The 22677-nt window shown below is 37.8% G+C and overlaps 4 protein-coding genes across 7 annotated transcripts in view; 3 read left to right on the plus strand and 1 right to left on the minus strand.

Moving 5' to 3' along the window:
* Positions 1-22677, minus strand: part of LOC107225773 (retinal guanylyl cyclase 2) — a 143186-nt gene that overhangs the window by 93625 nt on the left and 26884 nt on the right. The window lies entirely within an intron of this gene.
* LOC107225962 (UDP-glucosyltransferase 2) lies at positions 538-13139 on the plus strand. Of its 2 annotated transcripts, none has more exons than XM_046741189.1 (4): positions 538-1537; positions 10157-10971; positions 11033-11261; positions 11797-13139. In XM_046741189.1, the coding sequence occupies exons 2-4, from the start codon at positions 10159-10161 to the stop codon at positions 12309-12311; spliced, it is 1557 nt and encodes a 518-aa protein (XP_046597145.1). In that variant the 5' UTR covers positions 538-1537; positions 10157-10158; the 3' UTR covers positions 12312-13139. The 2 variants fall into 2 exon arrangements, with proteins under 2 accessions (XP_046597145.1, XP_015522097.1); XM_015666611.2 differs by lacking the exon at positions 538-1537 and adding an exon at positions 9053-9181.
* Positions 1920-8042, plus strand: LOC107225956 (UDP-glucosyltransferase 2). Of its 3 annotated transcripts, none has more exons than XM_046741184.1 (4): positions 1920-2083; positions 6078-6892; positions 6960-7188; positions 7409-8042. In XM_046741184.1, exons 2-4 carry the CDS (start codon positions 6080-6082, stop codon positions 7918-7920), a joined length of 1554 nt encoding a protein of 517 aa, XP_046597140.1. In that variant the 5' UTR covers positions 1920-2083; positions 6078-6079; the 3' UTR covers positions 7921-8042. The 3 variants fall into 3 exon arrangements, with proteins under 3 accessions (XP_046597140.1, XP_015522090.1, XP_046597139.1); XM_015666604.2 differs by lacking the exon at positions 1920-2083 and adding an exon at positions 4958-5360; XM_046741183.1 differs by lacking the exon at positions 1920-2083 and having other exon boundaries at positions 5377-6892; positions 7409-8041.
* LOC107225958 (UDP-glucosyltransferase 2) lies at positions 17611-22455 on the plus strand. Its single transcript, XM_046741190.1, has 4 exons — positions 17611-17672; positions 17943-18825; positions 20204-20432; positions 21710-22455. The coding sequence occupies exons 2-4, from the start codon at positions 18016-18018 to the stop codon at positions 22219-22221; spliced, it is 1551 nt and encodes a 516-aa protein (XP_046597146.1). The 5' UTR covers positions 17611-17672; positions 17943-18015; the 3' UTR covers positions 22222-22455.

Consider the following 22677-nt stretch of genomic DNA (forward strand, 5'->3'; position numbering starts at 1 on the left):
GTTTTTTTTTTTTGTTTTTTTTTTTATGGTGCGCAATACTAGTTAATAATAATAAATACAGTGGGCTGAAGAATATCTTGCATGAAGTACCCAGATGGCTAAAGCGAGTATGATCAAGGTTATGAAAATCTATGGGTGACGACATTGAATTCCTTGTACATTTCGATATTCAATCTCTCCATTCTAGTCCTAATCTTTTTCACGATGTAATAACGTGTCATAGTGAAAACTTTTTTTTCACCCGTATAATATCACAGGTAGTTGAACTAACGTTTTCATGTTTAATATTATTGTTTAGCCAACAACTTGACCTTTTCAACCGTAATTGATCTCGTTTCGTTTTTGCTCCGCGTCCATAATCGTGCTCATGATCCGTACGACATTCTCTACTGTACAGGAAATATCAAGAGCGTGGAGATTAATTTGCTTCGTCATAGTGACAGCTTGAGTTTCGGATAATCCTGAAGCTGATAATGAGTCTCGAGACTCGTTAGCGTATAAGTATGTCATTGTATGTGAAGTGCTACATGTTGTGTAATATCTTCCGAGATCAAAGTCCGTGTTCGAATCTAAACGTGCGTGGCCTTGAAAATCAACAAAGATGTGGCCGGAGGTTCGGTTTCTTTCTTTCGACTGATAAGTAGACTTAACCGTTAGACAGTCGGGATTATTTTGCAACGGTATAAAAAATTTGCAGTGATCAGGCGAAGCTGGGACTCGGCCGAAGTGGTGGTCAGTTTGTCGTAAAAAAAAAAAGAAGTAAAAATTACACATAATTTTCCGTATATTCGAAGCAGTGCCTTCATTACCGTTGTAATTTTAGTACTTTTATTCCCATAAGAACACTATCTTTTCAAACAGCAAAACATTGACAAGTAAATTGAAATAGGTGCGAACTAAAATTCCAGAAAGACACTAAGGCTCCCGGTTGAACTAACTTTGCAACTGAAACGTTCACTAATTTTTTTGTTTTCCTCAACTGGCCACCTCACGGATCTTTTACGCTGCTGTTACGTGGAAAAAGTGAACGATTAGGAGTGGAAGGCTAGGTATCAAAGCTATTACATAATTCCATGTAAGATATGGGATCGTAGTTATGAAACACAGCGCGGATGACGAGATAATACATCAACAAAGTGGATGCCCAACTCTCGGCAATACGTACGACTTTATTCGATCTTCGACAGTGTTTTTGACAAGACTTGTATTCGCGGATTAATTTTTATTCCGGACTAATAATGTACACTTTACCTGATACTAAATGAAATTCATTGTGAAAATCGTAAAATTATAAATACTTTCCTTATCAGTGTGAATGTTTTTCAGTGCCATAGATTAGGTTACTTTAATCGTAAACAGACTGCAGAATGAATCTTATTGTATCACAGTGATTCTAGTCGAACATTTTTTCCCCAATTCTCAACGGCCAACGTTGATCCAGTGACATCAACAACAGTAAAACCATAACATCTCAACTCCATACTGCGTTGAACTGAAGAATATTCGAACCCTGTTAACTTGGAGTTTGATTTTTCAGGTAGGTAGATAAAGGTGTCATATTACAATTATTAACCATGATTGAACTGAAGAATACTTTCAACTATCTACACGCAATATATTTCCCGAATTTCCACCGTATCGCCGAATGATGTACCTACAACTAATCTCGAATTGCAATTAACATTGCCAAAATTTTTTGTCTCTCCATTTTTGAATCGTCAGTTTTTATATTTTCATTCTTGAGATTTTGAAATTACCGCAAACATAAATCTCTATCGCAATATTTGCGCAGTACGTTTAACGACCTCCCGATGCCGAGGCCTCGAGGCACGCTCATTATTTTTTCTCGCAACTAACTGTCAAGACGCTTTGACACCGAATACTGTAATACGCGCGCACGTGTACGCAAGAAGTCGCATTAAGTGCCAAGAGATAAATTATGGAAATGCACAACGTCGAGATATCAGAGAGAGTTTGTCGCTGATAGATTACTGGGAATGCGAGAATTAGTGACAAAGCCCTGAAGATTTGGCCGTAACGCGATAGACGACATGCTTTTCATTCGCCAGAGTTCAATTGTGCGGTATGTTTATAAATTATTCATTTAACGATATGTGCCGTCTCAATTTTACTCGGTACACTGCAAATCCAAAACTGTTATGTTTACACGTTTATATGTGTTATTTCCCTGTAGTCACTTCGTACACGTTTTAGGGTATGTTAATTTATAACACACCTTTGGTGTGTTATTTTAATACTTTTTAGGTAACTATTGCAAATTTAAACGCGTTATTGTAAATCACTTATGTGTGTTACACGTAATTGTAACACACCTTAGTGCGTTATTCCAATATGGCTTTGAAAATAAATATAAATTTTGATAAGTTGCTTATTGTACAGATTTGGGTGTAACGCTTTTCATGTATATAGATGTACATCAGGGTAACCACTCGAAATTTTTAAGTGAACAATTTTTTTCGCCCTTACTGCCATTTAAAAAGTTTTTATACAGGGGTGACCATATCACTTTTGAACCCACTGTTGTACTCGGCAACCTTCCGTATGCTCAAATATTTAGTGAAGTAGTTGATGAAACTGAATGGTTCACAAATCCAATTATGCGATCTTCCAAAATTGTAATTCACGGAACTTCCTATCACTCTGGGAGTATAATTTTAACGGAATGCAATCAAGATTCTTTACCCTCATTTGGAGAAGTTAGTGATTTATTTGTTTTGGTGGATACGAAATTACTTATAATTTCAGTGCTTCGAACTGTCTGTAAGAATTTAATATTTTCCCATCCGTTTTCCTCGTTTACTGTCCACAATCAAAAATATATTCCATTAATCAGTCATCAGCGAACTGAATTTGCAGGATAGTATCTATACATATACAAATAAATAATTAAAATATAGAATGAATATGGAATACGATGTGTAATCTTTTTTGTGCATATCTCTCTTCTACGAACATACTAAAATAGAATAACAATAAATATTTGAAGGTTTTAATAATATTTTTTTAAATTTTTAATCTAACGTAAAACATGCTTTATTTTCTCTTTTTGTCTCAGATTAAGATACTTCCGGTTCAAATAACACGCGGCTTAATGAGACAGAAAATATTAATTTCATGTAATGAATGTACGGTAAGCCATATTTTTATATTTTTCAACCGTCGTGACATCGTTCGCTTTAAAAGATATTTCGAATCCAAGGGATTATCTAATATTGTATTTTTTGCGCATTATTTAAGCGGCTGAAGTGTGTAAATCGGCCAAAACGTGTTAAGTGATCACATGCGTGTTATTTTAATTCATTTAAAAAGTATTGCGCTTTGCGTATGAAGGTTTTAATACACAGTCGTAGCGTATTAAATTTACAATACGGATAAAGTGCGTTGGAATTATACACGATGTGCGTTGAAAGAACACACAACACGGTTGACGTTGTAAATAATTGTTTTTATTTTTGTTTTTGCCTATATTCTGATTAATGTGGGAGGTCAAAAACATATGTCAATAAGGGGACGGTGAAGAATTTGAGTCTATTGTCGACATAAAAGAAAAAACATGAAATCAATAGACAGGCTAACAAAAAAAAAAAAAAATGACGAGTACGATAATAAATGTGACATTGACTATAAATGGAAAAAATTAAAAATAAATAAAATATAAATGAAATGTAAATAATGTATAAATAAAACGTGAATGAAAAATAAATAAAATATAAATAAAACATAAGGGGAATATAAATAAAATATAAATAACATACAAAAACTCTTTAAATCTCGTCCATTGTTCAAACGATTAAAATTACACATTCATTCCAAACATTCACAAATAAATTAAGATAAAATACGCCGGAATTCACACTGGGATATAAAATTGTCTATAGTGATCATGTAAAAAGTTTGTCAGTCATAAATATATTAAAAATCACTTATCCCTTGATTTAATACTCGGCAGCAGCTCCGTCGTGTAATTGTTCATGTGACTTTGCGAATCTTTTGATAAAATTTGGAATCCACGGTCTTCTTGAGTTTTCTTCGCGGCGATTCCGTAATGCGAAGAAAACTGTAAAAATTGACGATTCCTTGGATCTCGTAACTTAGCTTTGTTTTTTATTTTTTATAATATCGCCACAACGTGTGTTCTTTTAAGACATCAGATTCTTACTACACACGAATATGTGTTATTAAAATAACACGCCCCATAACACGTTTAGATTTGCAGTGTAAGTATGAATAACCCGATATTTCTTGAATACGCAATGATATTATGTCACGTCTTCTGTTTAAGAATCGTATGCAACGGATTCATATCATCCGCTAATCAAAAGGTTCAATTCGTATCTAAATCGGTTCAAGTATGAATTATTCATTCCCGATAGAAAAAATATCTCATCAGTTCGTAACTACGAATAATAAACATGTACCATCAGTAAAGCAGTTTGCGAAGTTAATTAAGCTATCAGTACGGTTCGAAATTAGATAAGAACTCGTTTATCAGCCTGTACTAAAACAAAATATTACAGCAAAAAGCATTGTATTATGCACCTAATCACATGAATACTTTCGCGTCGTTTTACACGCATACGAATTGCTTGTGTTATTATTTTTTGTAGCGCCGAGCTACATACATGGCATAATATTTCAATCGCAATGTCATTGCCAGTCATCTCAAACTATGATGCAACCGTTTCGCTTCAGGCATCATTTCAATGCCATGAAATTCCAGTAGACTTCATGGCAACATACGTACCGTAAGATTTTATACTGTAACACATCATTACTTATGAGTATGACGGAACAAAATAAAAATATAACGATGAAAATTTTGACCACAAAATTTCGGTTTTTCGACCATTCGACTTTTTGGTCTTCCGGGATTTTGACCCCTACCTCTAAGATGCGATTGATTTAAAAATCGCCATAGTCTCTCGTTCAAGGTGGTTCGTTAGCACGTGATAATGATAGTCGGGTCAGAAATTCAGTAGTTTGGAATCAGTCTGAAACTCACTCTTGGGCGAGATGCCGCCTCCGTTATTCCCCAGGTAATTGTGAGTTGCAGATGTTTATTCATACTGCATTCGACGTACACTTTGTTGCGGCGAAAAATTATCAGTGACCAGTTTCGGAAACAGTTTACTATCAGTGGTTGTTAATTGCAATGCGAACTCGCTGCAATAGGCATGTTACGTTCATATTTACTAAACGGTATTGCAGTATCGATGTTTATTACCTTTTTTATAACCGTATGAATTCATTTAAATAAGCTTGACGTTATTACAATTGCCACATGTTCTCACATACGCGTGTGGTGTCGATCATCTTGAGGCTGCGAGGATAGTCAGTCGGTCAGTATCGGTATAGTCATTCACATCGATCATCAATGTGAAAACTTGAATTAGCACATAAGCATCGAGATGGAATTTTAATTATTTATTTATTTGTTTTGTGTAATCCCTTCGAACCCTGTTGGGAAAGTTTATGAAAATTCAGTTTGATCTGTATAACTATTTATATAATTATAAGATTTACATCACCATTATGCGGTTATAGCACCTGACTTACCAATATAAGAAATTCGTTACACAATAGAAGTAGACATGGACTACTGTGTAAACGCGATAAATTGATACACCGTTACATAATAAAATTCACGCAAAAACAAGAAATCGATCGATCAACTGACTTGTCTGAAAAAAAAAATTGTAAATATTTATGCGAGAAATTTTAAGGTGATAGATTTTGTTAGATTTGTTCAGAAAAAAAGTGATATGTAATACATCCCCACATCCGTAAGGTTACGTTATTTTCAAATCCAAATATTCAAATACTTATTACATCATTGCCACAAGCATTTTTATCCGACTGTTTGCAGTTTTTGGAACATTTATTTCTACCGGGTTTCAGAATTTCATGTGATAAATTCAAGATAGTACTCCAGTACCGAAATTTCGGTGATCACAATGAAGTATAACTATTGAACTGAAATTTCGAAATTATTATGTAATAGGGATTATTTGACGACGCCATGTTGGTCGAAACAAGTAAATCACATTCTTTCACAGCCATGGCACTTCGCACCCTCTTCGTAATAATTATGACAGTTTGTCTAACGGATGGAGCAAGAATCCTAGGGATATTCCCATACCAGGGAAAAAGTCACAATGTAATGTTCGAGCCCCTGATGATCGGACTGGCGAAAGCCGGCCACACAGTCGACCTTGTCAGTCATTTCCCGTTGAAAAAGCCGGTGCCAGGATTGAACCACATAAGCTTGAAAGGATCATTGCACTCCTACGTAAACAACGTCACAGCATCTTTAGCTCGGGGGTACAACGGAATCTACGGAATGGTACATTCCGTTTCAGTAAAGTCAGCTCTGGACCTTTGCAATCTCATGCGACTTCCTCAGCTGCAGAATATCATAAACACAGACACGAAGTATGACATCATGGTGACTCAGGTCTTCGGGAGCAACTGCTACCTTGCCGTAGCTCACAAGTTGAAGATTCCAGTTGTGGGGGTCGTAACCAGCGTTATATATCCATGGAGTTACGGTCCTTTCTTCGGTGACGCTAATCCGAGTTTCATCCCGTCTCAGTTGGGGACATTTACGAACGAGATGAGCTTCGTCGAACGCGTGCAAAACACAATAGAACATTATTACGCAAAGTTTCTATTCCATTACTACGACAGAACAGTGTCCGATCCACTGGCAAAAAAGTATTTTGATGATTTGCCACCGTTAAATGACTTGTACAATAACATGAGCTTGCTGTTGGTCAACAGTCATCTCAGCATTCACGGTGTTCGCCCAGGAAATCCTGCCATCGTTGAAGTGGGAGGTCTTCACATCGACACGACTCAAGTACTTTCAGAGGTGAAGTGTTGAAAGATTTTTAAACTCAGATATTCGTAGCAAAAGCAATAATTTTCATCACTTTTAGGAATTGGAAAAGTATTTAAATTCATCAAAGGATGGTGTTGTTTACTTCTGCATGGGAACAATGGTCAGGTCTGACACTTTTGCACAGGAAAAGATACTAGCTATCTATGAGAGTTTTTCAGCACTTTCTAATTACAATATCCTCTGGAAGAGTAATGCCGAAGATTTGCCAAAGCCATTTCCATCAAACCTTAAAGTCATTCCATGGGCCCCGCAGTACGCAGTTCTCAGTGAGTTTATTATTTTCATGAAGGTAATAATCGAGTATGGGACAAATTTTAGTTCACTGAGGATTTACTGCAAAATCCGTAAAGCATTCGTCTCAAATTAATCTTCTAGTTTCGGTTATACTTTTCCATTCACGATGAGGCGACATAGATAGTTGGATATTGTCAAGAAGGCATGATGGACCGTCAGTACCTATCTATAACGTTTTGTTCATTCTCCCAGATCATCCAAAGGTCAAGGCGTTCGTGACCCATGGAGGTTTGATGGGAACCCTGGAAGCGGTACACGCCGGAGTTCCCATGATTGGCATTCCGTTTTTTGGAGACCAGGCATTTAATGTGTTAGGATACGTACACAGAGGATTCGCCGTTCACATCGACTACGACGACATCAACCAGCTGACATTTTCCAAAGCTCTGAATGAGGTACTGACAAATCCAATGTACCAATCGAATGCTGCACGTTACTCAAGACTTTTCAAGGATCGTCCTTTGTCGCCGTTGGATGAGGCAGTCTTTTGGATCGAATACATCATTCGAAATGGAGGCGAGCCCCTCAGGTCTTCGGCTCTTCATCTATATTGGTTCCAGTATTACTTGATAGACGTTATTCTGTTCTTACTAGCTGTACCAACGCTGTTTCTCCTGAGTTTATTCCACGTTTTGAAAAGAGTTCTGCGTACTAACAAGGGTACCAAAACTCGCACCATTCAAAAAAAGAAAAAAACTTCATAATACTGGATAATTGTAATTTATGCTTATTATTTATCTGTCAAGATCTTTGTACTGATCATTTCTATAAAATGCTTGTTAAAAATAATAATTGCAAACTGTGCACAAGTGTCTGATTTCGGAACACAAAAATGGTTTGAACTCACTTCTATTCATTTTGGTTCGCTATTAACAAGATTTTTTGGGCATTTCCACCCTCTTAATGATCGCCATGGTGTGTGTCGAGAAATGCATACTGACGAAGTTCCGGGACTGGCAGGTAGTTCTGATTCCGGATCCTCGAAAGTTGTGAAAATCGATATACTGGATGCGGAAGAGGGTCAAGCCTATCTTCTCTGACGATCAGCAAAATTTCGTCGCCACTGTTTACATCATAATTTACACACAGAGTTACACGCTGAATTCACGTTGAAGGGGCTGACTCGCTTTTGCTATTGTACAGCCATTTGCTCAGCACTGACTTGCGTCAACACCGATTGCTTGGTCGTCCAGAAGACTATATTGATGCTGCTTATCGCCGGAGCATTGGGTCAGGCTGGTGACGAAGGAGATAATTACTAGTGTCAGAGTTCTCGGTGTAACAGTTGCCCCCAAGATCACGCTCGCTTACACATTAAACATTCTCAATCGATAAAATAAATCGTTGATAGTTGATATACGGTTAGTCTGATCGACACATGAATTAGAGTTGATAAAACCGATTAATTCAACTGACTATTCAATATTATCGGATCAATGAAGCATATTTGAGTGAAACACTGGATAAGAATGACAATTCCTGTCTGATTTGGTTTGAAATATTGAAATAACCTGCACAGAAAAATTCATTGCCACTTTGTAGGTGCGCTTCTAAATATTCTGCCACAGTATACGTATCAACGCATACCAGCATTACATGTGAGAAAGATACAATTAATCAACAGAGACCTTTTGAAATGCTTGGTCATTGCGATACCGCCCAGATATTGTTTTGCATTATTTTGTAATCCCTGTTACTCCCGGCTCGTAAATTATACGTAGCCTGATATATGTTGACCTTGGCGAAATAGTGAGATAATACTGGGCCTGTCCCAGTAGAAATGAACTATCGAGTGGAACAAGGCATTTCTTTTTTTTCTACTGATAAACATACATGGTTATCACGCTGGGCTACCAAGAATTACTAGAATCTTATCATGTGCAGTTCCGTACTTGCTTGTGATCAAGTATAACATTCGTGTTTCATCCCAACCTGAGTAGGCAAAATCCCCGCGTAAATTAAAAGGTGAGAGATTGGTTGACAGCTAATGTAAAACATCGGTAAATCTTCAAAAACATTGTTCAAACTGTCAGTATATATTAGACTGGGCCAAAAAAATTAACTATTTTTTTTTTTGAAAAATATATTGAGAATATCATTCAGTATGGCAAAAGAAAAATTTCATGAAATTTTAAGCCCTTAATATTAACTTTAAGAGGTCTATCATCGCTATTTTTGATTTTTAGTAATAATTTGATGTTTTACGTCAGAACTGTCGAAATATTGAAGTGAAAAAATTTATGTTCATTTATCCCTTTATAAAATTAAATTCCCTACAAAAAAGGTCTGATTATAGATTTTTGTCAGACAAGCCGTTTCCGAGTAATAAGGCTTAATAAATTGATATAATTTCTCGATTAATTCTCTATTAATTCTCGAGAAATTATATCAATTTATTAAGCTTAATTACTCGGAAACGGCTTGTCTGACAAAAATCTATAATCAGACCTTTTTTGTAGGGAATTTAATTTTATAAAGGGATAAGTGAACATAAATTTTTTCACTTCAATATTTCGCCAGTTCTGACGTAAAACATCAAATTATTATTAAAAATCAAAAATAGCGATGATAGACCTCTTAAAGTTAATATTAAGGGCTTAAAATTACATGAAATTTTTTTTTTGCCATACTGAATGATATTCTCAATATATTTTTCAAAAAAAAAAATAGTCAATTTTTTTGGCCCAGTCTAGTATATATGTATCAAAGTGGCGTTTGACACTGAATATTGATGTATGAACAACCATTGTGTACGATCGTGAATGATCTACTTATTGGTCATGTCATTGCATCGTGAACATAGTGGCAATGCCAGCAGTTTATGGGTTGTTCTGCTTATTGGTTCTGCTTATTGGTTCAGTTAACAAGTTAACAATGGTTTGAATGAAGTGTATATGATGCGAAAAAGTATAAACGGATTATGATACGTTTGTGTTGCAGAGATGGAATTCCGCACTGTACTCGTGTTCCTGATCGCCTGTTGTGCCACGGACGCGGCAAGAATCCTCGGCATATTTCCATACCAAGGGAGAAGTCATAACATAATGTTTGAGCCACTGATGGTCGGCCTAGCGCGAGCGGGCCATACGGTTGACGTTGTGAGTCACTTTCCTCCAAAGGAATCAGTTCCAGGATTTAACCATATAAGTTTGAAGGGATCGCTACATTTCTACGTGAACAACATAACAGTATCGTTTACCCAAGAGGTGAAAGGAGTTCACAACGTGATTCGCTTTATCAGCGGTCGGGAACCGTCCGACCTTTGCAACCTGATGCGGCTCCCTCAACTGCAGAACATCCTCAACACAAAGACCAAGTACGACGTCATGGTGACGGAGGTCTTTGGGACTAACTGCTACCTAGCCGTGGCTCACAAGCTGCAGATTCCAGTCGTCGGGGTCACAACTGGGGTCATGTATTCATGGGGTTACAGTCCGTTCTTCGGCGATGGAAATCCCAGTTTTATACCGTCTCAGTTAGGCAGCTTCACGAATGAGATGAGCTTTCTCGAACGCGTGGAGAACACCATCATTCACTTCTACTCAATTTTCCTATTCAACTATTACGAGAGAACAGTATCCGATCCGCTGGCTCGTCAGTACGTCGAGGACATGCCGCCGTTGACTGATTTGTACAATAACATGAGCCTGATGCTAGTTAACAGTCATCCCAGCATCCATGGCGTTCGTCCAGGGAGTCCAGCCATTGTTGAAGTGGCAGGTCTGCACATCGATGAAACCCAAGTTTTGTCGAAGGTAAGCATTGAATAATGCGTACATTTACGGCAAGACTAATGAACACTGTCACCCTGCTCAGGAACTGGAAGAGTTTTTAAACTCGTCTAAGGATGGGGTGGTCTACTTCAGCATGGGCACAATGGTGCGGTCTGATACCTTTTCGTCGGATAGGATATCCGCCATATATGAGAGTTTTTCGGAAACTCCCAATTACAACGTCCTTTGGAAGGGTAACGCGGACCATCTGCCTAAGCCGTTTCCACCCAACGTTAAAGTCGTTTCGTGGGCACCACAGTACGCAGTTCTCCGTAAGTGTTCCTCGAATCGATTCAATACCTCTCAAGTAGTCCTTCAAATTACTTCTTCGTCTCGCACAAGGAAAGTACCCTTGTTGCATGTCACCTATTTTCATCATTCTGCGACATGTAGCACACGTAGAAACATTTGTCACTTTTTTTTATATTCCAATCTAGTCGTTTCAGGGCTGCAAACCACCTCTCAAGGCAATCCTCCAAAACTGCTTTTTTTGGAATCCTTGGTAATGACGTAATTTTTTTTTGACTCAACCCATTCGAGACTTTTCATTTTGAATAGTTTGGTTACTTTTTACGGGCAAACTTGGAGGGTTTTTAGCTCTTAAGCGGCGGAATTTATACCTAAAAACAAATGTCTAATGTTTTCTTATGTCTACATTGCGTTTACCACATATCACAGAATGGAGAAAATGAACTTTGGGTGCTTTTCTTGTCAAAGTGAACATTACAGTCCTCAAGTCACAATGATCACATATTAGAGTGTAACTGGCAAAATCACTTGAAGCTAATTTTTCGTCAACTCTTCTAGGTCATCCAAAAGTGAAGGCTTTTATTACGCACGGAGGTTTGATGGGGACTGAGGAGGCGATACACGCGGGAGTTCCAATGATTGGAATCCCGTTTGCCGCGGATCAGACATTCAATGTGGTTGGTTACGCGCATCGTGGTTTCGCCATTCACCTTGACTACAAGGATCTCAACAAGGCTACCTTTTCCAAAGCTTTGAGTGAGGTACTAACAAACCCAAAGTACCAGTCAAATGCTGCGTATTTTTCAAGGCTGTTCAAGGATCGTCCACGTTCTCCACTGGACGAAGCAGTTTTTTGGATTGAATATATCGTCCGCAATGGTGGCGAGCCACTCAAGTCTTCGGCCCTGCACCTCAACTGGTTCCAGTATTACTTGATCGACGTTATTTTGTTCTTACTGACCGCCGCGGCGTTTGTCGTAATTGTTCTGTTTCTCTTAATCAGAAAAGTACTAGGTATTTTTATTGGCACGACAAAGCCTTCAACGCGGCAGCGCAAACAAAAGACCAAGTAAAACCAATGTGCCGATACCATTTGTTATGCAAACAAATGTGGAGTCTGGGTTATCCTATTTTTGGTCACATGAAGATATCTCTTGATATAATTGCAAGCATTAACGAACAAACTAATTTTTGCGACCATAGTTATCGCCATAAACTCTAATTCGTCATTGGAATACATGGATATTAATATTTTACTTAATTTTCATCTACTCATTTTTCAAACTTGAGAAATTTTGTCACTATCATTAAGACAGAAGTGTCGGGAAACAAAAGACAGCAAACTATTTGGAGTTATAAAGTATTTTGAGATTGGTGACTATTTCTCCAGTATTGATGCTCAGTTCTTGATGCATATTTCAAGAGAATTCATGTACCTTATGCGGAAGGAAGTTGAAAATTCCCGAAAGTATACATTTTAAATTCTTTTTCAAGATGTATTGAGAAAAAAGAGTTTGCCTGGTACAAAAGTAGACTTCAACATTATAGTTGAATCATAAAAGTCACGGAGACGTTATCGGTATGATTTTAATCGCAGCTACAAGTGTCACTTCCGGTGAATTTATAGTTTTGCTAATTTCTTCGGTAAGGAATCGATTTTTTACATGAGCGGAAGGATACACTTCTGGACTTTGAGAATCGAAAGTAATTTTATAAGTGACGAACGTTCTCCAAATAAGATGCTTCTTTTGACTTGACTTTCCCGCATTAGTCACAAACTTATTTATCAAGCAGGCATTTAATCTTGTACCAGAATGTTTGACGAGAGAGTTTTGTGTAAAACGATCACGTGCTTCGCAATAAGTTACAATAAAAAAAAAAAGAGCGATTCCGAAACGAAATCGAAGTACTTTGATCATGCCTCACGTGGATTTTATCCTCATCTGTCAGCTTCATGCCAGCCCAGTATTACTTGGCTCGCGTGACGAGAGGGTTTAAAGAAAAGTCGTGCGCATGTTGCCTAATGGTCCGTATTTCTGATCTGTCTCGGAGACCGAGGGCCTGGAATTGTAAGAATTTTTTACCCTCATTCCAACCACCGCAGTGGAGAGAGAGAATCGAAATGAGCTTCCTTTACGATGGAAAGAAAAAAGAAGAAGAAAAAAAAAAGAAGGAATATCGAGAGAGTTTCTGCAGATATTTTCGTGGTCTTTCAAAAAGTGTATTGCGTGTAGCTCACAGACGACGGTTTTCAGGGATTCCGGAAGTGTTTTTCAATTTCAACAGAGATTATCGCGTCTATTTTCAAAAGTAACAGGAGTGAACTTCGAATGATAAAATGAAACCGAAAGTGAGCAAAACGATTTGTTAATCTTGTCCCATATTTTTATTTATCCACGTTATCCAATGGGTTTCGAGTCATGAATGAAATGTAATGGGATTTACAATATTTACAACATTTTTTACCCACTTCATATAAAACTACCAATCCGGAATTTCAAAAAGTGGTCACACATTTCAAAGAATTTTTACGTAATCAGCATGGTAAAAAACCTGATCGTAGCTCTGTGGAATCTGACATAAATAAAGACGAAGTGAATTCTTTTCATCGCCTATACGTATAATCTCAGGCTGTTATCGGGTTAGAGAAAAGCAAAACTCCTATAGAATGTTGCAGTATGTGAAAATGATGTAACAAGCTTGTGGAAATTGTGTTTTGTCAAACTGTCTGGTTTTTCCGGCATGTTTAAATACCTTATAATGTAAATAATTTGAGATAGGTTTTTGGTTATTCCGAATTAGTTTAATTTTTACTAAAAATATACGAAATGCTGTTCTGTTAACGATTTTTTTTTCAATCAAATGACTTAATGTTTGCTTCTCATACGGGAATTCTTACTTCAACCACGCTTCTTATCCATTTTTTCAGCGTTTTACAGCGGTCGATAGCTATAGCAGGTAACGGAAGTGGAGCTTCTATCGATTTTGCGCCAACTATTTGCAATTCGCTGGACTGATGTATTATCTTGAAAATACGATGAAAAAGTGCATTTTTCCGTACTTCGATGCTCTTTTTTCTTACTGTCACAGAGATGATCACTTTACGTACAAAATGGAGGTAAAAAGAAGTGCTTGAAACATATTAGTGTTACATTAATACCTTATCATTTGCCGTTAATATAAAAACGATGAAATTGGATTTACGCAAAGCGTAATAATAACAGTCATTTATCAGAGTCTTCCGCAATTGTTCAAATCCTCCAAGAAAAAGGAAACCTATTGAATGTTTCTAAAATTCAGTTTATCGCGAACTTTCATTTCAACGTAACTGTAGAATTTTCGTTTTTCATGAAGTGGATCTTGATATGTGAATATGAGATAATCTAACATCGCAAAGTTGTGATCATGGAACTTTTGAAATTTGTAGTAATTTTAGTAACTATTTAGTTTTCAGATTGTGTGAAAATTTTGACGATATTTCGGTAACAGGGAAAAAGTAACAACATAATTTTCGAGGTACTCGTTATTCGTTTAACACGTGCAGGTCACTCGGTTGACGTTGTAAGTTACTTTCCCCATAAAGAGCCAATTAGAGAACTGAACTACATCAGCCTGAAAGGAACGCTAGAGTTCAACAGTAATAGCATAACCCCAACAACGGTGAAGTCACTTTACGTTGGGGTAAAAGCAATAGACCACGTTTCCTAGGAGATATCAAATGAACTCTGCAACCTGATGAGGTTCCCTCAGCTGCAAAACATCATCACTTCTGACACCGAATACGACCTTATTCTCACCTAGATCTTGGGGACCAACTGCTACTCATTATTAGCAGTGGCACACAAGCTAAAGCTTTCGGTGGTCGGCGTCTCGACCAGCGTCATGTACGCATGGGATTATAATCCATTCTTCAACAGCGCGTATCCAATTACGTACCTCATCAATTGACTCCCATCACTAATGACATTCATGGAACGTTTGGAAAGCCCGGTCCAGACCCTTTACTACAAGTTTTTGTGCTATTGCTACGATAAAACTGGTTCCGAGCCGTTCGCTAGAAAGTATATCGATGTCTTTCCGTCCCAGAACGATGTTTACTTCGACGTGTGTCTGATTTTGGTAAAAATTCATCGAAGCATCCATGGTGTCCGTCCTATGGATCCCGCTATTGTCGATTTCGCTGATCTTGAATAGACTGGAAATGAATTCAGTAGATTTTAAGAGATTCGAAATCATGTCGGGATCCTTTGAAGATCTCACGTTATTTATCTCCGTATCACTGTATCGGAGCTAACCCCAAGTAATCCGAGGTACTTCGAACGAGTTCAACCCGTTTCACAAGGTTTCATAGAATGTCAGGGGTTTTGAAAAGCTGCAAATGGTTGATAACATGGTCCATTCATCTGTATCTCATAAATATAGATGTTTAACATCCGAAGCCGAGACCCAAAGTAAATGGCGACACTGAAGATTGTTTTCTCTGAAAAATACAGAGGTTTTCTTGATATTGCGGAGAAATGTGAGGTAAACGGAGACTAATTTATCCACTTAGGTGGTCATTCAGACGTAAACTCAGCACTAGCAATACAGTTCCGTAGTCCCTTTCGAACGGATAATGAAGCATAAGCAGCTGTAATTATGATCACGTGATTCATTATTAACCCATTAAAGCCGAGGAAAAAACTCTGTCAGATAGCACCAAACTAAATATTCTATTTATAGCAAAATGGAAAAATAAAATATACGTATTATGTATCATGACATTTGCAATTGTTTGTAAAAAATTATTTAAACAAATTATGCTAAGTCATTATTTTGAAAAACTGACTGCACCAATCGATTCTACGAAAAAAATTATAAAGAAAACCTGCGTGAAATTTTTCGTCAAAGTTCAAATTTATCAATGATTTGGGGTGTTTTCAGGAATTGGAAGCGTTCTTGAGCTCAGCAAAATATGGTATCGTATATTTCAATATAGAAACCATACTGAAAACCGAGAGTTTTTTTACCAGAGGCGATACTGGCGATCTACGAAAGTTTCACCTAACTCCAAAATTACAAGCTTCTCTCGTAGGGAAACGCGAAAGAAATTCCGAAGGAATGACTACCCAATGCCAAAATGATTTCCTGGGTCCTCTATGAGTTACCACTAATACGAAATTCAAAAAGGAATCACACTAACTCCTCATTTTTTTAGTAGTTTCTGGCCATGCTCGTTCTTTTGGCCATGTTTAGCGAATCTCGTAAGCTTTAGAACTACCTGTTTTCCCCCAAATTGTCCGTGAACGTAATTCTCAATTGTTAATGATTTGAAAAATGATCACTTATTTTAGATAGCTTCAGGGTCTTTCTGTACTAACATTTATTATTTTGTGTAATATAATTTTTTCACGCGTTTCGTGACTAAATAAATTTAATCATTCTGTGCCATCTTCGGTTATTCATTATCATCAAGGCCATTTTCCTCTCTCACTTGGGGATGAATACAAATAAAATTACTGGTCATCCGTAAATAATGGCGTTCCTAACGCGCGGAGGTTTAATTAGGACCTTGGAGGCGATTTATGCAGGAGTGCCGATGATTGGGATCTCATTTTCGGCAGACAAGATGTCTAACGTAATAGGATACGTGCAGAGAGGTTGCGGTATTCACGTGGACTACGAAACTGACCAACAAAAATATCGCCGAAACTTTACGAGAGATCCTAACGAATTCAGGGTACCAATCGAACGTCGCACGTGTTTCGAAACTATTCAAGGACCGCCCGCTTTCTGCCTCGCACGAGGCGATTTTTTGGATTGAATACGTCACCCGAAATGGTGGCGAGCCTCTTAAGTCTGTGAGCCATTATCTCCAATGGTTCTGCTATTACTTGATAGACGGCGGTCTGTTTTTGTTCACTACAACGATACTCGTTTCGATGTTTCACTGTCGTGTCATAAAATTGACCAGTTTAATTTTGGGTCAACAATATCATTTTGCGAATGTAAAACGAAAAATATCGAAGTATTCCGAGTCACTGTTGTTCAGGAAAAATCGTTTTGGCTAGAAACTGATAGATAAAATATTCGATTGCGAGGATCAGAAATGATTGGTTGAAATAAACTTGATCACTGTGCATTTGGGTAAAATGAATTCGAAGTCGAACAAAAACGGAATAAAATTTTACCCTGCAACTAAACATAATCAGTGATTTCGAGGTATCGTTATATAAGACAATTGTTCCTCACACGCGTATATCGTAATCTCATCGTATATGTATAGGAATGAAGTGACCCATTAAAAGGTTAATAAATATTTTTACTTCACTGCGTTCGTCTTATCAGAATCATGCCATATATGCGTAAATAGGCGAATTCCCTTATCTTGGTCGAGGCAGATACTTGGATTATTTCGTTGGAAGCAGAACGATCAATTGGAGTCTCGATTTTAGGTACAACAGTATTTTTATTCTATCAACAGCGTTCATATAAGGAATTTTGGTCATAAAAGTAACATCGACCATGAGGCCAGTGCAATGTTTCGATCATTTCTAAAAGTTGTAAAAGTGAATTCTGGATGATTTTGCTACATTTGATTATTTGGCGATACATACTTTTTTGAAATTATTTATTATCTGTGGCAAACAATCCCATAAATTCAGTGATTTTTTTTTTAATAGTGTAAAAATTTCTCACCAGTTTCAAATATTTTTTCTCTGCAGAATTTCTATCTCGTGAAATTTGTTGGCTCGAAGATTCATGGAAATTGCAAGAATAAACGTCGCCTTGTAAATCATGAAACTCCAGATAATACTTGCAATTTTGGCGATCAGCTGCACCACGGAGGGTGCGAACATCTTGGCGATATTTCCGTACCAGGGAAAAAGCCATTACATAATGTTCGAGCCACTGGTGATTGGCTTGGCACGTGCGGGTCACTCGGTTGACGTTGTCAGTCACTTTCCTCCTAAAGAGTCAATTAGAGGACTGAACCACATTAGTTTGCAAGGCTCACTCTATACCTTCGTGAACAACATGACGACCACATACGTCAAGTCACTGATCGGAACAAAGGCAATTGAATTCATTTCGTACCAGGGACCAAACGACCTCTGCAACCTAATGCGGCTTCACCAGCTGCAGGAAATCATCAATACCGACAAAAATTACGACCTGATGCTCACTCAGGTCTTGGGGAGCAACTGCTACTTGGCGTTGGCACACAAACTGAAACTTCCGGTGGTCAACATCGAGACCAGCACCATGTTTCCTTGGGCTCATGATCCATTTTTCGAAAGCACGTATCCCAGCTTCATACCCTGCCAGCTGACAACTTTTACGAACGACATGCGGTTCATGGAACGCGTGGAGAATCTGATCACGACCCTTTACTCCAAGTTCTTGTTTTATTACTACGACAAAACCGTTTCTGAACCAATAGCTAGAAAGTACATTGATGACTTTCCATCTTTGGCTGATATCTACTACAACATAAGTATGGTGTTGGTGAACAGTCACTGGAGCATCCATGGTGCCCGTCCCACGAATCCCGCCATCGTTGAAGTCGCTGGTCTTCACATCGACGAAACCCAAGTTCTCACTGAGGTGCGAAAACACAGTTATTGACATGGAAATCGAACTGAATTCAGTCAGTTTCAGAAGACTTTACTGTACAGGGTGGGGCATTCAAAGTGTGATAGAGCAACAGTACTCAAACTATTGATGATACTCAAAAACGGTTCAGATGAAAGTTACATTGTTCGAGAAGGCTATCATACTGGATCATCTTGTTTTTTTTTCGGTGGAGGCGCTGAAACTACGTCAAGGTCAACGCCACTTTTCCGAATATAACAATGTATTTTTTTTCTATAACATTATTACTGACCTTGAGGCAAATTCAGTGATCTACAATACAAGGTCATTTTAGGCACGCGAAGTCTGAAAATAGTCAAAAACTCGAATCAAATCAAAATAATTATTTTCCAAGGGTTTAGTAACCTTTGATTTGTGTTTACATACAGAAGACGCTCGAAGTGATGACCCTTGACTTGTAAACAATTGTTGATTCGCTGATGAAAAGACCGTCTAACTTCAGCCAACATATGTGGTGTAATTTCAGCACATGCTCGGTGTTTTCTTTCTTTCTTGTCGTCAGGCGTGGTAGGTGCTACCGTCATTACATGTTCTTTGACAAAACCCCATAAGAAGTAATCAAGTGATGTTGGGTTAGGTGAGGTTAGGTATCTTCTGTAGGTAAACACAAACCAAGGTTAGTAAATCCTTCGAAAATAATTATTTTCATTTCATTCGATTTTTCGACTATTTTCATACTTCGCGTGCCTAGAATGACCTTGTGTTGTAGATCACTGAATTTGCCCCAAAGTCAGTAATAATGTCGGAGAAAAAAAAATACATTGTTACATTTGAAAAAGTGGCGTTGACCTCGACGTAGCTTCAGCGCCTCTACCGGAAAAGAAATAAGATGGTCCAGTATGACGGCCTTCTCGAACAATGTAACTTTCACCTGAAATATTTTTTAGTATCATGAATAGTTTGAGTACTATTGCTCTGTCACACTTTGAACGCCCTACCTTGTATAAAATATCATAGATGACCTTAAATATTTTTATCAATTTCGAATGATTTTACAACATTTCACTGAATTCCGGAATACACTCGAAACTAAATAATACAAAAGTCAATAAGATTCTAATATATTCAAATGTCATACCAAAGTCTCGGCACAATATGCATAAAACTGATGTATACTCAGATTCCCGAGAATCACAACGGCTTTGGTGAATCTTCAGATGAATTCACACTTTAACACGAGTTTCAAAGATTTCAAAGATTCTGATCAAAAGATTAGTAGGAGGATGTCATTGAGCGCATGAAGTTGTAAAAGCGGTCCGTCACCTTTTTTGCACATGCTGAATTCTTGTTACGCAATCGAACTTTTTCCAATAATTTTTACTCTTTTCAGGAACTGGAGGTGTTTCTGAACTCCGCGAAGGATGGTGTGGTGTATTTTAGTACAGGGACAATGCTGAAATCCGATAGTTTTCCTAAGGAGAAGATACTGGCGATTTACAACAGTTTTGCTGAACTTTCCAATTACAAGGTTCTCTGGAAGGGAAACATGGACAACATGCCGGAAGGATTGCCAACGAACGTCAAAATGGTCCCTTGGGTTCCACAGTTTGCTGTACTTCGTAAGTTTCTTTGCCTCCTATGAGATTTTAACATGAAGGCCTTGGTTAAGAGGGACCAAATGACCCTGTCCCGGGGTTTTCAAACTCTCTGTTCAGAAATGTTTCTTAACTCAGTAATCACTTTACCCCTTTCCGGGGGGTGAAAAAATGACATTTCATGTATTCTATTGTTCATCTTGAGACTCAATTCACGGATCTTGTTGAGAAAAATCACGATATCTCTTACAAAAAGACCTCTTACGTAAATCAATTTGGGCACAGGGGGCCACTCCCCAGGTTCGGAAAATGGCAACTGATACCCATGATTGATGCGTGCATTCAGTCTTCAGACAACAATGGAATGCGTGAAAAATTATCTTTCTTCTACGACCAATAAACGTAATTTAAATAAATTAAATAGAGATTGAGCGACACAACTCACTGAGCTGCTCTTCTGGTCTGATATTTTGTATCCAAGCGCTACGAGCTTCATATAAAACAAATTGTCCCTTCACAAAAATTATGTTTACAAGGAGACCAATGGGATATTCTTTCGATCAAAGAAGATATGGCATTGCACAGAAAAAACTGAAGTCACAGCATCTAACCGCGTATTAGGATTCTACACGCATTTGAATAATTCAAGGCTTCCTTTGGTATTTTGAGTATAATTAAAGTTCTGCGAACTCGTGATGCACTGCTCTATAATGTTAGATGTAGTGTGAATTTGCTGGGTTACATAATTTAAAAAAATTTGTTTTAGTCCGACATGCTTTTGGTATAAACCGCCACCAAACAAGTATAGTAGTATTTCAAAATAGTTTTTGGAAAATATGGTTGGTTCAAAACCTTGATCCAACATACCAAATCACATATGGATGGCAGATTCGTATCAATCTGTATGAACGTAATGCGAAGGATTCGCGTATATAAACATCTTTGAAGCTACTTTTCAAGCGGGAAAGCTTGGCGTCTATTGACCGAATTTGGTACTACTTGGAATGAATTGTCATTTCGGTTGAAAAACATGAAACATGCACATCGAAATATCAGAAGACTATTGAATCAACAAAAATTTTAATTCAGCGAATTCATCGTTCACTTCGGTTTTGTTTTAATTAAAAAGTGGTTGTTCTGAGTGAGAAGTCGTTCGATCCAAACAAACTGAAAGCCAAAAGAATCAGTTGTTTGTTTCGGTAACTTTTTTTTCTCAGTTCCTTTTCCAAAACTTCCAACCTTCTCTCATACATCCGGCAGTTTTTTTCATGACGTGACAGTTAATTGAAAAATAATTACAGGTCATCCGAAAGTAAAAGCGTTCGTGACTCACGGGGGTTTAATGGGAACCCTGGAGGCGATTCACGCAGGAGTCCCGATGGTTGGGATCCCATTTTTTGGAGACCAGATGTTGAACGTAGGGGGATACGCGTATCGCGGTTTCGCCGTTTACCTGAACTACGAGACTTTGAACAAGGAAAGCTTCTCCGAAGCGTTGAATGAAGTTCTGACGAACCCCAAGTACCAATCGAACATCGCACGTGTCTCACGGCTATTTAAGGATCGTCCGCTTTCCCCCTTGAAGAAAGCCATTTTCTGGATCGAATACGTCATCCGAAATGGTGGCGAGACACTCAAGTCTTCAGGGCGTCATCTCTACTGGTTCCAGTATTACTTGATAGACGTCGGTCTATTTTTATTAACCATAACAATGCTAGCGTTCGTTGTTTTATTCACGGTCTCAAGAAAATTAACCGGGTTCATTTGGGGAACGCAGAATCGCAATGTGTCAGTGAAACAAAAAACATTCTAGTGCTGCGAGTCAGTCGAAAAGATATGCGGAAAAATCGACTTGACTGAAAGTCGATCGGTCCTTCAACTTTCCAATGAAATATCAAATTATCGGGCCAAAAAATAATCACTGAATAGAAACCTGATCAACGTTGATTGGAACATGATATGATCTAAGTTGAACAAAGATGAATTGGACTATTAGAGCTCATATAAATAATAAGCGATCTTCAGATAACATTAATCAATCCGCTATCAAAAGTCAGTAAAATGTTTATATCAGTTACTATATAAACCAACGGCCTATAATTCATCGACTGATCATCAAACTCAAGTTGAAAACAATGAAGAAGTTCAGATTATGAGTTTATCGAATTATCGAAAAAACAGGTGTCATACTTTGTACCCAGCTGAAACATCTATTGACCTCAAAATACTTGAAAATAAATTTAGTATCGCAACAAGATTCGACTTCAAG

Source organism: Neodiprion lecontei, chromosome 5, assembly GCF_021901455.1.
Source record: "Neodiprion lecontei isolate iyNeoLeco1 chromosome 5, iyNeoLeco1.1, whole genome shotgun sequence".
NCBI classification, from domain to species: Eukaryota; Metazoa; Arthropoda; class Insecta; order Hymenoptera; family Diprionidae; genus Neodiprion; species Neodiprion lecontei.